The 17,681-nt window shown below is 44.4% G+C and overlaps 1 protein-coding gene across 1 annotated transcript in view; it reads right to left on the bottom strand.

Annotated features, from left to right (window-relative positions):
• Positions 1–480: 480 nt before the first annotated feature.
• Positions 481–17,681, bottom strand: part of cacna1ab (calcium channel, voltage-dependent, P/Q type, alpha 1A subunit, b) — a 124,281-nt gene continuing 107,080 nt past the window's right edge. Inside the window, 4 exon segments of the mRNA XM_030050031.1 lie at positions 481–5,820; positions 5,822–6,481; positions 8,775–9,013; positions 10,733–10,937. Of these exon segments, the coding sequence (XP_029905891.1) occupies positions 5,746–5,820; positions 5,822–6,481; positions 8,775–9,013; positions 10,733–10,937 (1,179 nt within the window). The 3' untranslated portion in view covers positions 481–5,745.

The following is a 17,681-nucleotide window of genomic DNA, read 5'->3' as shown; positions in this document are numbered from 1 at the left end:
ACACACACATGCATGCACACACACACACACACACACAGAGTAAATGTCTCCCTGTCACAGTAGTAACCCCCCCTCCCCTCCCCTCCTCCGAGCATGGATGGGGTGACTGTGAATGACAAAATGGCGTCTAAAGGTGACAATGAGCCCAGGTTGGTCCAGTGCCTTTGTGAAATCGTGTGTTAGCTTGTGACATTACTACAACCTCTGCTACCTCCCCGCCCCCCCGCCCCCTCCCAACCCCTCCCAACCCCTCCCAACCACCACCACCACCATCGAACCGGGCTCCTACATCCCTACCACCACCACCACCACCACCACCACCACATTCCCCAAAAGCCCCGCCCCACCCCGCCCCCTCGTCCTTGACCCCTTACACACGCATGCACACACCTAGTGCTGTACAAAGGGGAGACCACGGCGTGTGGCTTGAGCTACATAAGCACAACTTTTGGCAGCACTACTGTACATTAAAACCCACCACGGTGTAGATTTTTTTTTTTTTTTTTTTTTTTTTGAAAGAGAGCCCTTATTCGTGTTTTTTCGACACACAGCCTCATGACTGACCCACTGACACAATTTCACAGACGACTGAGCGGATGGGTGGGTGGTGCGTTGTGTGTTATTTTTTTTGTTTTTGTTTCATTTCGTTTTTCTCTGGATGTGCATTGTCTCCGAACCAAAGAGGAAAAAAAAAACAAAAAAAACAAAAAAAAAGTTGATTGGAGGTAAAGAGCGATGGGTGAGCTTGACAGAGGCCACAGCGGGGGATGAAAACACAGAAAGCCGATGAGTAGAAAATCTTGAGTGCAGGGATGACCGAGCAAAAAACCTTGCAACCCCCTCCCCCCCTTCCCAAACCCCGTTCAAATCATCGGCGAAACAACAGCAATAACAAAGAGAGAGAGAGAGAGAGAGAGAAAAAAAAAAAACTGTACGAATGGGATTTTTTTTTTTTTCTTCTTGGAAAGCACACACAACATGCTTTCATAACAAGGGCAGTGTTGTGTGTCGGCCATTTTGGATCCGCAGTTACAATTCTGGACAAGCATGTGGCGTCGTGGAGCCAAAATGGAGTTGGGTTTCCTGCCTGTCTTGTCGACACGCTCGGTGTCAAGTGCAAGTGGTGATTTGTGTTGGTTTGTCGGCAGGCTGTGGATGGGGGGGGGGGTGAGGGTCAGAGTCTGTAATGTAAGTTACTGAAGGAGGGGGGGGGTTAACATTACAACGTCTGACTAAATGCCAATGCCAGGTAAAACCATACAATAACTCAATAAACTTAGGCCGACCGTTTCGTAGCTGACATTTTCCTACGTCTACCTATCTAGCTACCTAACTCTAGAGGGACCTGAGAAGTAAGCAAACTGCTTTTCGCCTCTGTAAACCTCGCACTACACCGCCTGAAACTGGACCCAGGACATCTCTGTGATGGGACACAAAATGGCGCCCTGTGTGCCGTGCCTTTGTTGGGAGGTGCAACCGCAGAAGGCCAGCTTGCCGGCGGCATCCGGTACGTCAGCGATCCAAGAGGAAGGCTCTGATTCAACAAATCGAACCACATGGTACGTTTTTCCTTTTTTTTGTTAATTTTTTTTTGGAAACTTTTACAAAAAAAAAAAAAAATGTTTGCATCAAGTCGTTAATGGGAATTGTACCGGATGCAACAGCGATTTCATCTCTCCGCGGTCAAGCCTAGCCTCTTTGCTGTTTCCTCACCAAGGCCCAGTCTCAAATGCATCAATTCTCCCTGTTTCTATGCTAGCATGGGAGCCGGTGGGACTCGACTTTTAAGGCGTAGTGTGGCTGATCTTGTCTACTACAGAGGGGAGGGAGAAGGAGGGGACGGGCGGAGGGAAGGGTGATAAATGTGACTCTGATACAGAAGGCACTGTGGCTCTGTAGGGGGGGGTCCTGGGGGAAGCGCCTCGCCTGCCGAAACCTCCCTGTTCGGGAGGTGAGGGCAGAGGTCGGGTTTGCGCTCCCCCTTTTGTCCCCCATGCCAAAACAACGAAACAACGACAAAAACCGAGCCCCCTTTTTCCTCATTTTCACTCCACTGTTACGCCTGGAGGCAACACTTTCTTGGAGAAGAGATAAAGGGGGAGGCATCTGGGGGAGCGCAAAAACACCGCCGGAGGGGGGGGGGGAAAGACAGCGACAAAGGTTACATGAAAGAAAGGATTTCCACTGTGGGTGCGATGTCAAAGTGATTGTGCAAAAGTCGTGTCAATCTTGTATTCACATTTTCTCAGATCCGCGCCCTTTCCCTGTCTCGTCTGCTTACGCTACCATGTGGCGTTGTTGTTTCTCTTCTGAAATAATACGATATGGATGCGTATGAGGTCTGCATAGAGTCAATACAAACGTGGACTGGGGGATGTTTTCTGGCTTCTGCGACTGCGAAAAGGACAGTGCAAGGTTTCAGAGTAGCTAGATCGTACGGTACCGCACCGTGAGGATGAACGGCACCCAAAATAAATATCTGAATCTCTAATTATACTCTGTTGTTATCTATAACTACATCTACTGTGTTATATCTAGGTTTATCTGTAGGTTATTATCTATATTTATCTATACTTTATCATCTTGTCCTAGAGTTGTTGAATATTCAATAATCTTTTTTTTTCCCCTCATGACCATAAGGATGAAATGATTCCCTAAGAGTTCCTGTCCTGTAATGCCCTTTGAGTCTTCGATATCTTGTCTCCTCCGGCATGCTGAAAGATCTGACGTCAAGGCAGGTGGACAGAAAGAAAAAAAGAAAGAAAGAGAGAGATAGATGAGGTAAGAGAAAGAAAGGATGGCGGCTGAACTGGGTTTTGGCAGAAGAGGTTTCAGCTGAGCTGTGCAACCTCCGGTGGTGGGATCAGTGATTTGGTGACTTCCTACATCTGGCTGTTCTCTGATTATCCTGACCTGAGAGAAGAGGTGGGAGGGGGGGGGGCAGCGTTGGCACAGACAGAGAGACAGACGGGTGGACATGGCGTCTCCCGGGCTACATCCCTATTCCCTGACTAGGACTATGCCTTGTTTTATGCCTTGTCTATATGTATTTGTTCTACATTTCGCTGTGGAATCGGCATCCTAGGTCTAGAAAAGAATGTGGCCAGAGGCAGAGGCAGTCCTGTAGGGCAGGTCATGTGTGCTGATAACTGCCCCCTGGTGGCGCGAAAGAGAACACCGCCACCGAAATACTGAATGACACCAATACTGTACCGCCGATACTGTGCTGTCATTGCAAGAGACCGATCTTGCTACAAAACTACAGAGCCGAACAAAGGGGGGCATCAAAGTAAAACTTGCGGGAGGTAAAAACTAGGATTTGTACTTTTGTTTGGTTGTAGATCGTACAAATTCAACCGCCCCTGTGTGATCCATTGACGGACTCGGTGGACATTTGTGTACCTTCCTGAAACAGGGCTGACTGAAACCACAAGCGCAGACGCACACAGAAAATAAAACGTTTGCCATGCAAAAACACAGACAAACTCTGCCCCTCACTCTGAGCTTGAATTCCTGATCTTTGGGTTGGATTGACAACAGCACTGACCCAACAAATCGAACCCATTCGAGTCCGAGGCCTTCCCCGGACGTCTTCGAATTTCCGGTTTCCGTGCGAAATCTCGACACGTTTCCTCCCTTCCTCCTCCTTTTCCTTTGTGTCAGAGATTAAGAGCTGCGTTACAACACGCAACGCCGTTTGGTGAGCGTTCGTCACGAGCCGTCGTTGCCCAGAAACGTTGCATGTAGGACTTCGGCACCCCGGTAAACATTGTCGAACAGAACTCACGGGAGGGGAGGAAAAAAAAAAAAAATACCCAAAACAAAACATAATCAATGTAAACAAGATGGACAGAGCATTACTGAACTCCAAGTAACATGACAACAAATCTACAGCGACAGTTCTATCAGTCAATCAATCAATCAATCAATCATTCAATCAGTTATCATCTTCATTATCATTATCATTGTCATTGTCATTTTTGCATTGACATTGATATTGTTATTCATAAGACTATCATCATTAACAAGAATAAATCAACTGTGGAAGAGGTTCGCTGCTCTCCGGTCTCTCTCTCTCTCTCTCTCGTCCCTCAGTCATGCACGACAGGAAGATTGAATACGAACCTGCAGCACTTCCTGTCTGGGGAAACAGGCGCCGGAGGTCGTGGAAACCCCCGTCGGCAGAAAATTGAAACCGAGTGACCGAAAACTTCGGCGAGTTTGAGACGTAAGACACGACGAAGAGAGAGAGAGAGAGAGAGAGAGGAGGAGAAAAGGGAACTTCTTTGTAAACCTAAATGCAAAGTTTCCTATAAAGCCCCCAGGTCCCACCCGCACCAGTTAGATTTCCTCTCTAGTATGTATTTAATCGTTCATGCAGATTTCCATCAAATTTTGGACTCCAAAAAAGATCAAAGGAGGCTGAGCGAATGCAACAGAAGAACCAAGCTCCAATGTCCGAAGAAGAACAAGAAGGAGAAGTAATCGATAGAAGAAATACTGAAGAAATTAGTCTTTTTCCCCCATCCCTCCTTTCCGGTCCTCCGCCCCATTCAACCGCGTGATGTCATTTCCTGTCACGTCATCCTCTGCCGTGCGCCGGGTCAAATAACCGAGGAGGAAGGGGCTTCAAGAAGTGTCCGACTCCCCCCTCTTGTTACATGGCCCCGCCCCCTAGCGCACTCGGAACAGGAAGTGAGGTCACACCGTGGCCCCCCCACCCAACACCACCACCACCACCACCACACAGGAAGTGATGTCACACCAGTTCCGTCAGCATTAGGTGAGTCTTTAACAGTAAACAGAGATGATAAAACTCATCAAATATCAGCCAGCGCTGTGATTGGCTGGTTTTTGCAGTATAGGCGGAGCTTCCTGGTTCTGTCCCTTGGAAAGGAAAAAGGTTAAAGTTGAAGTGGTTGTTCTCCCTTTTTTTCTTTTCAGTGTTTTTCATGTAAAGTTTTGTTTTTGTTCTTCATTGTTCAAGTTTGATTTTCTGGAGGCATAGCTTGGCATGTAAGGGTAGGGGGGTCCTGGCTTTTTATTTATTTAGTTTTCTTTAATCATGTCTGTCGAGGAGGAGAGTCGAGCAGTGGACTCTCGCCTCTCTCCTTTTGATTCCACCTAGTTTTCAGGCGTTTGCAGAAGCAGACGGGCCGGTGACAGATCGAACAGGTCTGACAAAACCAGCCAACACACGTCAGTCTGGGAGAGGTGCTTTTAGGTTTTGTAAACCACTATCATGCCTGGACATGCTCCTCTCAAGCTTCCTGTTCCCACACCTCTCTGCTGTCCCTCCCTTCCTCCTACAGCCTGGCCTTTGGTGGTCAAGCAGAGAATTCTGGGTAGTGTAGTTCTTAGACTGAGAGAGGAGGGGGTAAACAGTTGCTCAGGCCTCGCCCTGTGTTGCCTGTCTGTCTCTTTAGCGTCGTGTCTGTGTTGCTCTGTCAGCGGATCATCTTAGAGTCTCAAACACACACACACATACACACACACACACAGTGTGTGAAAGGCTAGCAGCACCATCATCATCCCCCAACCCTCCGCCCCGTCCTCCCAGTCAGAGTCCGAGGGGTGGAGGTAGAGGGCTTGGAGGGGGGGGTCAAACCCCCTCCATCCCATCTCACCTCCCCCACCTCCTCTGTTTTATTGAAGTCTGTTTATCCAAGGCCAGAGGATGGGAGGCTGCTATTTGTCTCTTCTCTCCGCTCTTCTCCTGCCCTCGTCCCTCGCTCCCTGTGGTCGCTAGCACCAGTCATCCTCATCCGTCTCACTGTAAGGTTCGTGCAGGCCCTTGCGGGGCCCTCGGGCATGGGGGGGGGCGGTGGTGCGGATGCGGGGGTGCCCCGGGTGGCCCACGCCGATGTGGGGAGGGTGAGGATGAGCGGTAACCGTTGGGCACCCTGCGTGAATGTGGGTGTGGGGGAGGAGGGGGCCCGTGGCGGGCAGTCCTAGGGGAGCGTGGGTGGGAGTGGGGGTGGGGGTTCCCCCCATGCGGGTGTGGGTTGCCGTGGGAGAGGCTCTGCTCATAGGCTGGGGGCTCGTGGTGCCTCTCGTACTCGTAGTCGCGTTCATAAAAAGGCCCGTCACCCTCCAGGCTGTCCCCAGGCGGCGGCCCACTCCAGCGGCCTCGGTGAGGTGACCTGGGCGAGCCGTGGAGGGGTGAGCGCGGGGACTGGTGCCTGGGCGAGCGTGGAGAGCCGTGTCTGGATGTGGAGCCCCCATGGTGAGGGGAGCCGTGGCGTGAGGGGGGCCGGTGGTGGTAGCCTCTGTCGTGGTCTGGAGGGGAGAAGTGTCGGGGAGATGGCGAACGCAGACGGCCGGGCCCCGGGGGGCCATAGCTGGGCTTTCTGACGGCGGGGGAGTAGGTGACGTGTGGACGGGGGACAGCAGGTGTCTGTGGCAGCTGGCGACGTCCTCTCCGTGGGGTGCTGGTCCCCGAGGTGGAGGGGACGGGGCTGCCGCTCACTGAACTACTGCCCTACAGCAAAATGTAAACAAGGAAAATCAAAACGCACCACAACAACAACAGCAACAACAGAGACCAGAGAAGTGCAGAGTGGTGAAAAATGAAGTATAGACAGACGGATAGATAGATAGATAGATAGATAGATAGATAGATAGATAGATTTTGCAGAAGAGGTACAGAGAAATAGAGAGAAACACCGTTCCAAACACAGCGATGAGGCAAAAAATTGACACCAAGAAGCCACGTCACATTGAGGCAAATGGACAAATAGAGAAACAGTGACAAAGAAAAAAGTGTAACACAAAAAAGAGAGAGTGATATCCATAAGTAGGTGTAAGTGAGATGGCACTGTGAACTCTTACTGAATAAAGCAGAACTGACAGACTTTTAGTGGCTACATTTTGTCATCAGCTTTGTCCAGCAGGATGAAGAACAAACATCTTGTTCTCACGCTGAAAAATCAGGGGTAAAGATAAACCTCTGAAGTATAGATACTAGAGAGGGTAAACCATGAAAAGTCTGCTCACCTAGTTTCAGTGTTTAAATATGTGGAAACATTGAATGTAACACCTGAGAAGGCATTCTTTAGTGTGATTCTGGGCGATGACACTAATGCATACAGATCCAATGTGAAGCCTAGTATCATCGTCAGCAGTTCCCATAATCACAGTAAAGGATTTTTATAATGGCTTTTACACAACAGTTACCAACCCATGTGTGCTGAGGGAAAACTAGCATACATACAAAGGGATAAAAACAAATAAAAACATAGAGAGAACAGGCAAGATCACTAACTTCCTCCTTGGTTTGCGCAAGGCTTGACGTTTGTGTGACTATCGAGTACCGTAATTACTAAATTTTCTAACATGGTTCAAACCGTTCAGTGTGATTATTCTGTCGGTGAAGAGACAAGTTAAAGTCTAAACCAGGACCAGGATCCTGTTCCCATTTTTCATCATACCGGTTGATTCTGAACAAAAACTGTCATCTTTCTCAACTCAGTCCTCAATGGATCAAAAAGGTACTGTAGGCTTCAAAATCAGCCTAAAAAGCACACAAAGCATTTCTTTTTCAGCTCAGTGACCTTGGTTATTTAAGAGAGGCAGCTGTAACTCACTGGCAAAGAGTAAAGAGGGGCTAAAGCCATGGCCAAAGGTGTCATGAAAACATACGAGAAAGGGCTGACTTTTCTGGAGTATCCATGGTTTATGTTGGAGAATGGCAGACACTGGCAGGGATAAGTAGTTTTTTGGAATTAAGTTCATTCTCAGAGGCGTTTGAGGGAGAATAGATGTTGTGACTTCCTCGTCGGCTGATCTTGAACAGATAGAGTTACCTACCTACCACGTCCATGTTTTCCTACCTGGTAGTATGACAACAACCTAACAGTTTTTCTAGGATACTTTTCTACTCAATAATTTGTTGCCTAACCCTGTGCTTCTGAGGAAGATCGCAGACACCAGTGGTTGAAACATGTAAAGGTATGAGTAAAACAACATATTCTGTGCAGAAGAACTTAATTCCAAAATACTTTAATGTCAGACTAAATGAAAATTTGGGCCTGAATGCCTCAGTAGGATGGAAACAGAAAATATCACCCAGGTCAAAATGGCTTGAGTTATGCTTTAAAGCAGGGGTTTTCAAGCAGTGTTCTGCAGCTCCCTGGTGGTCCATGAAGGTACTGCACATGGTCCCTGACCATGCATTCAATAACGGGGCTTGAATGCTGGAGGCACTTTTTTTTTTTTTAAACATTTGCATGTTTTATTTCTTGTTTGTGAACAATCAAATCCATTTAAATGCCTGCCTATACATACACACATGCACTGACGAGCATCTAAGATTGGTTTTTAGTCTTTATAGTCTTTATTGTATATATTTAGCCTTTATTCTTTTTTATTTTAGCTTTATTGTATGTTCTACTGTTGCTGCTGGAACACCAGAATTTCCCTGGTTGGGATCAATAAAGTATATCTATCTATCTATCTATCTAATTTATTATGCCAATGGAAATATCTTTTTGCAAGTTTCAGTGAAAAGTGAGAGAGTTATTGTCTGATGGCTAAACATGAATCTGGAGTTGGGTAGAGCTATGCTGTAATCCCACCCTTCATCAATAGCGGTCCCCAGGTTGCTTCTTAGTCAGGATGGTGGACCCTCAGTCACAATCAGTTGAAAACCCCTGCTTTGAAGTCTGTACGTTGACATGACTAAGACATGGTCTGTATCAGGAGGTGCACTTGAGTGGTTAAACTGGTGCTAATATTTCCAACACTTGGTATATATCTTGGTGTGTGGGGCCCACCTGTCTGTGGCCTCGACCGTCGGGCCCCTCGCTGGGAGAGCGGGACCAGTGGCGGTCATGCGGGTGCCTGTGGGGGTAGTCGTGGCGGTCAGGGCCATAGCGCTCCTTGTCCATGGAGCTGTGGTGGTGGTGGTGGTGGTGGTGGTGACGACGGTCCTTGGCCCGGCCGCGCTCCCGCTCGCGCTCCTTGGGCGGGAGGTCGCCCGACTGGGTGGTGGTACTGAGGTCTGTGCCCAGGCCTGGCAAGGAGACTGTGGGGGTTACATCTCCAATTTTTATCTCCAAGATTACTTGTATGTGAGCTTAGACAAGAAGGCTTGTACCGTGCGGTGGCAGGTTGGCCTCGTGGTTAGAGACACTACCTTGCAATGGAAAGTTGACAAAGAGTTCAATTCAATTCAACAGCTGATGGTTATTTTCAAGGTATCCTTGAGTGAATCACTGCACCCTGACTTGCTCTACAGATTCAGATTTAAGCGTCAAAGAGTGCTATATCACCAAATCACCAAATAAAAATGCCACTATATTCACGAGCTATGCACAATAAGTGGAAAGCTACTTGATAGTTCTTGTAAAATCTTTGAGTCTGGCATGATTATGCATCTGTTAATCTAATTTTTTTTTGCCCAGGCAATATTTACCCAAGGCAAAGCCATGCAGATCAAGATTTCACAAACTCCTCCAGTTCATTGTAGTGCGTATAAGATACTCTGGAAGATTTCATAAAAAACTTTGCAAAAGAGTAGCCAGTCAGGATGGTTATAATCATTGCTGCAAGCCAAAGCGCAACATCCCTGCCAGTCAGGAAGCAAAAGAGAGGCTTTTCCATCAGATCAGAGAGCTGTCCAATTATAAATGAGCTTTAGGGAAGTAGAGTGCCAGCTTTGGTGGATTAGAGTGCAGCTGAAGCACCTAATTAATGCTTGCAATTGGTGATGAAGATGGCCATTTGCTTGTGCAGAGTTTTGTTCAAGGGCTTGTTTGTGCCATGATTTGATTTACATAAACTTTTTTTTTTTTTGTGAATATGACAAAACACTCTTTAGCACAAGCAACTGCGTGCAAACAAATCTGCAGATTTCAAGCAATTCAGCTTAGTGAGTCTGTACCTCAGTTAAATGTAAATGTTTGTGAGAATTCCTGTGCAATAACCCTCTCTTGACCCAAAAAAACTCCTCTGAGTTGCCCTTGAGCAAGACATTCACCTGCAAGTTTTTGTTCCATCTTTGTACTTGCACAAATATTATTATTTGAAGTTTTGGTGTAATCTCAGAAGTCTGGTCAGATCTTACAGGTACTGGTCTAAAGCTAGGTAGGCATCAAAGATATTGGTTCTGCAGGATCTAGTCAGACTGTGACTGTGACTAGCCTAGACTGTGTGTTCTTCTTAGCCCCATCACCGTAACTATATGCATTTTTCCATCTATGTATGTATGTATGGATATATGCATGCATATGTATATATTCATGTACACAGATAATATACACATATAGTACGATAATGTATATGCATGTATGCATGTGTATGTATGGGATAATGTACAACCAGCCAGTCATTATCACAAAATAAACCCAGACAGGGTGAGGGTCTACATGTTATAGTCTCTACATTACTATTTTATAGTCTACTGTATGTTACATGATCTATTTTTTGTGTAAGCGCTCTTCTCATGTTACCTTGTGATTTAATATCCATGTTGTAATGACTTTTTGGCACCAGCAGGTGTCACTGTTAGCTCACTTGATTAACAAATGGGCTGCACTTTCTGTGCAGTGTGATGTACAGTTTACAGAATGCCATCACTGATCAATCAGGTTAGAATATTTAACACAGCTGTATATTAGAGATACATGCATGTTTGTTTGTATGCAGGTATGTATGTATGTGTGTGTACAGGTATACACACACATATGTTCACGTGTATGTGTATGTGCAATTGTGTGTGTGTGTGCCTCACCTGTGTCTGCGTCAGTGTATCTGGTCAGGGAACGCTGGGAGGCGCGGTGACTCCTGTCCCTGTGCCTGCGTCCTCCTCCTCCGTGCCTGCCCTCCTCGGACACCACCCTCTCCAGAGAGTAGTCGTCCAGCCTCACGCCCCGGCCCGAGCGCCCGTGGACCAGGCTGGAGGTGGAGCGACGCATGGGACTGGTGTCTGTGATGGTCTGTGAGGCCGAGAAGGAAGGAAGCAGGGATGGAGTGATAAAAATAGTAGGGGAGAGAAGCACAAAGAGAGAGAGAGAGAGGAGAGAGGAGAAAGAAGTTAGAATCAGCCCATCCTCACCAAAGAGGTCCATCCATAGCCGTGGGAAGGACAGTTAACGTGCACTTAATCGACATTTAGTGATTGTATGACACCAATGCAGAGTTGCATATGGTTGACTGTCTGTCAGGTTGTAATGTGTGTGTATTTGTGTGTCTGTGTGTGTGCCTAATGTATGACTATATCTGCTTTGGGTCAAACAGTAGTTCCAAAGAAAGTCTTGGTTTGTTTTAATCTGTTTACTGCACCAGATGGTGAGGGGTTCAATTCTATGAGTCACAATGTGATTTCTGAATCACGGAAAAGTGCCGTCATCTGACTTCCAAAATATTTTATCCTGACAGATTTGAACTTTCTGGCACTCCTCATATCCTGTGTGGCAAATCTCATCCATCTGGTGTGTAAGTAGGTTGAAACACACCATAAAAATGATATGATAATACTATTTGACCCAGCTCTAAACAATATTAGCATATGGCATAAGCATTTCCTATGGCTTGGCCCGACCACAGCCTGCATCCTCAACTACCGAGGTACTGACAAGCACATGTAATCCCATGCTTTTCCTCCAAAAGAAGGAGGGATCAGACAGAAAGACAGAGGTAAACAGAGTGATAGAAAGAGAGGAAAAGGATGGAGAGAAAGAAAGCAAGCATGAAGGAGGGGCATAGAAAACCATGCCTCATGCACAAGGCAGCTGGAGACATCTAGCACACTGGCTTTAGCCACATGTCAGCCATATTTGATTTACATCATAGTCAGGGTGGGTCAAAAAAGCTAAATATATATAAAAATTATGCTACCATGTTGTAGGGGAAATGAGCAGAGCTGGGGAAGAAGGTCCGATTTAAAAACTATTGGACTGAGGTAACATCCATGATGCTCTCCATAACATTAACTAACATTATCAGTCAGCTACTTCATGACTTTAATGCTAATAATTTTTTAAAACACTTTTTGCACCCTTTTTCATAAACTACATCCACTGAGCAACATCTCACAATTACACTTGGTGTGCATAAGTTCTCCATAAGCCTAAGCTGTTTGTATGAACCCCAAAACCAGCTAGTTTTGCCCTAACAGTTTTAACTTGTTAAAATGAACTAGTCGACCATTAGCTAACACAGTGGTTCTCAATTTTTTTTTTCAGTAACGTATCCCCTTTAAAATAATTTTTCAGCCAAGTACCCCCTCACCAACACAGAAAAAAAAAAAATGTTGGTTAAAAAAAACGAAGTCTACATAAAGAAGAACAACCTCGCTCCATCAGAGTCTGAAACAACTCATATTTTGTCGGTTCTGTTTTTGCTTCATTTTCTCTTCTTCATCCTTGTCTTCAGCTGTGTCGCTGCTACGTTTCAACCACTAATCCATTTTCTGGATGTTTTTTTTGTCTCGTCTTCCTGATCATAGTGAACAAACGTCCTCGATCGACGACCACGGCAGCAGATTTAAACCACAAACACACACACACCGGACACCTTCCTGAATATAAAAAACGGAATATAAAATGTTGCTTATAAAACTTACATTTACATTTTTTTGAACTTATTTTAGCAGAGTTGAATTATTGTAATTGTAAGAATAACGCACAACTGAGTTTTTAAATTAACATTCTTTTAAAAAAATCTCACATAACCTGTGCAGTACTCCAACGTACCCCTAGGGGCATGCATACTGCCATTTGAGAACCACTGAGTGAAAAGATACAGCTAAATACTCAAAGGAGTAACACTAAGAACAATGCTAAACATAATGTTGAGTTATTACCATACTAAACATAAAGGCTGGTAATGCTAACAGTGACTAAGAAGTACACCTGGTTGTTTTGGACATAAACAGCATGAAGCAGCTGTCATCAGCAAACATGGATCAACATCATGGATGTTCCCTTAAATCCAGCTGCAGTGGGACCTTTTTACTGATTTAATCCCTAATTCTGCTCATCACAACACTTCAAATGTTAATGAATCTGCTTTCAAATCCTTCCCGTAGTGTTTTCCCAGCCCGAGTATGATTCAAATCGAACGTGGCTGCTGTATGAATACGGCAAATCGACATTCCATAACCTTGCACCTCGGTCAAAACGCTCTGGAGGAACCCAACAGGAAAATTCGACAGTTGGCGTATCAAGAAGCCACTGTGTTTGAATTTCCATGTGCTATAGATCAAGAATCAGAATCACTTTCTTCTCCAACTACAGTAAATGTTGAAGAATTTGCCTTGGTAACATCAATGCATTGTATCGGAGATATTTGATCCTAAAACCAGTGGGAACATACAACATACATGTTTGTTAGGGTTAGGGTTAGGGTTATATGGATATAGTGACAAATAAACCATAACTTACAGAAACATACACATAATAATTGGCACCAACTGAATTCAATATGGATATGGATGATATGGATTTTCCTGCTGGGTTCATATCAGACTCGTTTGACTAGGAGAGGACGCCACTGACATCCTGTGCCCCCCCCCCCCAAAATCCTTCAAATCATCCTCATGACCAGGCAGTCTGCAAGCGGCAGGCCAGACAGACACTCAGACAGAAATGGGAGGGTTCACCGTCCTGAACACACCTGGAAACACACAGCAGCGCCTGCAGACTGAACGGCGGGCAGCCTCACACAAAGCCATGCATGCCCCCCGGCTAACCGGTGCGTGCACACTTACACACTCAGATCTCCACACACACACACTTCACAAGATGTGTCATTTTCAACATCTCCATGTCTCCATTTGGCATCAGCACATATCTGTTACTTTTCAACATTTCATGAAATTCTTATGTCGTGTGAATATGTGTAAAAGTTGGTGACTGTACAAAAACTGGATAATGTGAAGTGTGACGATGGGAAAATGTTGACGCAAGGTGCTTTTACCAGGAGCAAGTGAACTGTTTATGTCCAGAGAAAAAAAAATGAGATTAAAGTGAATAAAAGTGAATTAAAGTACATTTAAGAGTAAAAAACTCACAAATTTATGACAATTAAACTCGTATATTCTGAGATTATGAAGTCACAAATTTATGCGGAAAAAAGAAGAGAAGAGACATTTCGGTGACCTATTCAGAGGACAGCAACACGAGTTTTTTTCTCAAAATGTATAACTTTTTTTAGGCTATTTTTGGGCATTTCTGCCTTTTTTTTTTTGCTTTTTGAAGGCAGTGAAGAGAGAGGGGATTACATACAGCAAACGCCCTGAGCTCAGATTCCAACCCAGGCCGCTGCGGTAAGGACTCAACCTTCATAAATTTACAAATTTTAGAGCGAAGAGTAAAGTCTTAAGTCTGCCTCATCTGTTCCGGCATTGCCATGGCATGAGTGAAAAGGCGCAAGATGGAAATGTTCCTGAATGTCGCTGCAAGTGTGAAATACAGTGAAACTCACTAGCAGTGTCTGAAATGTTATCCCAGTAATTTAACCAGGAGCCAAACATTAATCTCGAAGAAATGACACTTACATTGTTTGAACACTAGAGGGCACAACACTTGCAAGTTTTACCTCGAGTAACGACACTTCTGGTGAGCCCTGGCTGAAATCACGACTGTGAAGAAGAAAGACGTGGCAACGAGATGGACTCCAAACTCAGAGTCTATTTGCTTCATTAAGTTTGAAGTCGGCTGTGTGGCAACATTTTTTTATTTTTTTTTTAATTACGTAAGAAACAGCGAGTCTTGCCTTACAGGTGACATTAACAACACGCTGCACCACATCAAACAGCATGAGAAAAACTCAAGGTCAGTGGCTAAATGTTTTATTTGGCTTTTAAATATGGTCTCAAAGTTGTGGTTCTCTTTACACTACTAATGTTGTACAGTTGTCCCTCGCTATAACGCGGTTCACCTTTCGCGGCCTCGCAGTTTCGCGGATTTTTTTTAGTGCAATTTTTTTTTTTTTTTTTTCAGCGCATTGTGTTCTGCGTCCTGATTGGCTAAGGGACTGTAGACCATTGTCAATCAATCTCCTCCGTGCCATGTCTCCTGTACAGTACAGAATGCGTTCATTCTATAATACTGGACTTATTTTTCTATGAAGGTTTGAACTTTGAGAGTTTAAACAAGAGAGAAAAGTGAGAAAATGTTAATGCCTGTCTGAGAAAAGTGTATAAAGTGTGTAGTGAGGGCTTTTACAGCCTTAAAACATCTATAATAATTGTAAAAAATAAAGCTGACTACTTCGCGGATTTCGCCTATTGCGGGTTATTTTTAGAACGTAACCCCCGCGATAAACGAGGGACCACTGTACAGATGTACACTTTACTGCTTGTTTTTTTTTTCACTCTTGAGGCTTATTTGAGGATGAAATTGGTCTTAAGCGTTATTTGAGCTGGCAATAAAAAACGTCATAAGGAGTTTTCCAGAAACCTGTACTCACCCTGATTATACGTTGTGCTTTTGTTGTATTTTCCCTCAGAAATAAAAATGAATTCTTCTTGTTAATATCAAACATCAACCTGTCAACAAATGACGTGTTGAAAAGTAACAGAGCTGATGTTTCCTCAAGTAAGACAGACAGACAGACAGACGTGTTGAAAATGACACTTCTTCAGGCATCCTGCTGCCGACGAGCTCTCACACCACCTTACAGCCTATCCAGTGAGACTGTGGTAAAGCCTCTTCTGCCTGGTGTGGCTCAACACGCCCTCGTTCTCACAGCCGCTCTGCCAAACACACATGCGTGACAGAAGGACATGCCAGCACACTGCCAAAGTACCGCACAGGCCAACAGCGGCACACCGGGCCGGTCCATGCTGTCGTCATACACTGTCGACCCAGTCTGCAGGGACACGAGGGACCAAGACACACACATACACCGACACACACACACACACACACGTATGCACAAAACAGGCGTACACGCAGACGTACACACACACACGCTGCATACGAGCAAAACTCCAAGGAACTCTTCACGGACGAAATACGATGGAGAGCAACCGCAGTACAAGCAGACACACACACACGCACAGAGAAAGACAGAAAGACAGAGAGAGAGAGAGAGAAAGAAAGCACAGAGGAAAGGCAGGAGGACAGGAAGATAGAGGAGGACAGGTGATGGGAGGAGACCTGAATAGTCACAATTAACCCATGGCGTTTGTTTAAAAGATCTTGGTGTGTCAGATGGGTGGGTTCATCAGTACCATCCAGACAGTTTCAAAACTCATCTAGGACTGTGAATTGTCCTCTGTATCTTCTATAAAGCAGGCTACAACACACCATACAACACTTTTTTTTTTTTTTTTTTTTTTTGCAGATAGCCTGTGATTCAGATCTGGATTGGATGGACAGATGCATAACACAGCTCAAATTTAAGAGACAGAAAGAGGGATGGCCAAAAAAACAAACAAAAAAAAAAAAAAAACAGGGAAGACGTGGAGAATAGGAGTGTAACAATCCATTGATCCGGATCGATAGAACGATGCAATGATCCACAATCCAATATAATCGACACTAAGTGAAAACATCGATCCATATCGCCATCTTAGAGATAAGCTTTTATTTTGAAATTCCCATGGTAAGTCTTCCTAAACAGTGCCGGCACCAGGGGCTGGATTCTCTAAAGGTTCTTATGATTAAAGTTCTACTTTTTTCTTATATTTTGTTTTAAGAAGAATCTTAAGATATTTTTGAATTCACAAACAAAATATCTTAAGAACCTAAAAAAAAGATCTTAAGAATGCTCGCAACTTTATTCTTATGCTTTTTCTTAAGAATAAATGGGATTCTTGAAATAAGTTATCTTACTATTTTTCTTGAATACTATCGTAACTTTAAGACAGGTAAAGGTCATCTTAAATAACCACATGTTGTGTGAAGGTAAGATATTTTTCAAACATCTTTGATTAATTTAGAGCCAAATTTGATTATATAACATAGATTAATGTAGTAGGCTAATACCTTAATAATTTTACACTGTATAAGTTAACATAGAGATAATCATTATCTAAACTGTAATTCAGCCTAATATCTAAGCCAGTATTTAGACACATGTAGGCACATATATTGTTTCTGAGTCTATATGAGGACATTTTGTTTAGCCACCAGTCACCATTCAAGTGTCAATTATATTTAGATTCTATTAACTAATAGGTTAGTAATATCGTCGCTGTCCAATACAAAGTATGTAGGCCTATCTCAATTTTTGAGAAAACACTTTTATAACATCAAATCAAAGTTGAGACTATAATCGATGTTGTTTTGTTGTATTTTAGATGGAGCTGCTGTGGGTTGCAGCTCGAGGCTGTTTGTTTACATAAAGGTAGAGAGTTGAGAAGTTCGCAATTGGAAAAAATCAAGAGGTTCTTAAGATAATGTGCAGTTCTTAAGAAAACAATGGGGAATAGCACTTGAGAACATTCTTATGAACTTCTCATTTTTTCCTCTTACGAAACGTCTTAAGATTATCAGTAAGAACTTTTTAGAGAATCTGGGCCCAGGTCGCCAAGAAAAAGACAACAAGGATTATCTACTCCCATCTCGAGGATAAATCAGCAGTGTGGGAATATTTGGGATTTCAGGGAAAAGATGACGAATCACATGCCAGATGCAAATGCCAGGGCAAGATAAAATATTCAGGAAACATGAATCAGGAATGTAAAAGAGAAATACGGCATTGTAATGTAACTGATTGTGTTAAATGGG

This window comes from Myripristis murdjan, chromosome 1 (assembly GCF_902150065.1).
Source record: "Myripristis murdjan chromosome 1, fMyrMur1.1, whole genome shotgun sequence".
In the NCBI taxonomy this organism is placed as follows: Eukaryota; Metazoa; Chordata; class Actinopteri; order Holocentriformes; family Holocentridae; genus Myripristis; species Myripristis murdjan.
Note: the sequence above shows the minus strand (reverse complement) of the source record. Positions and strands in the feature narration are given on the sequence as shown.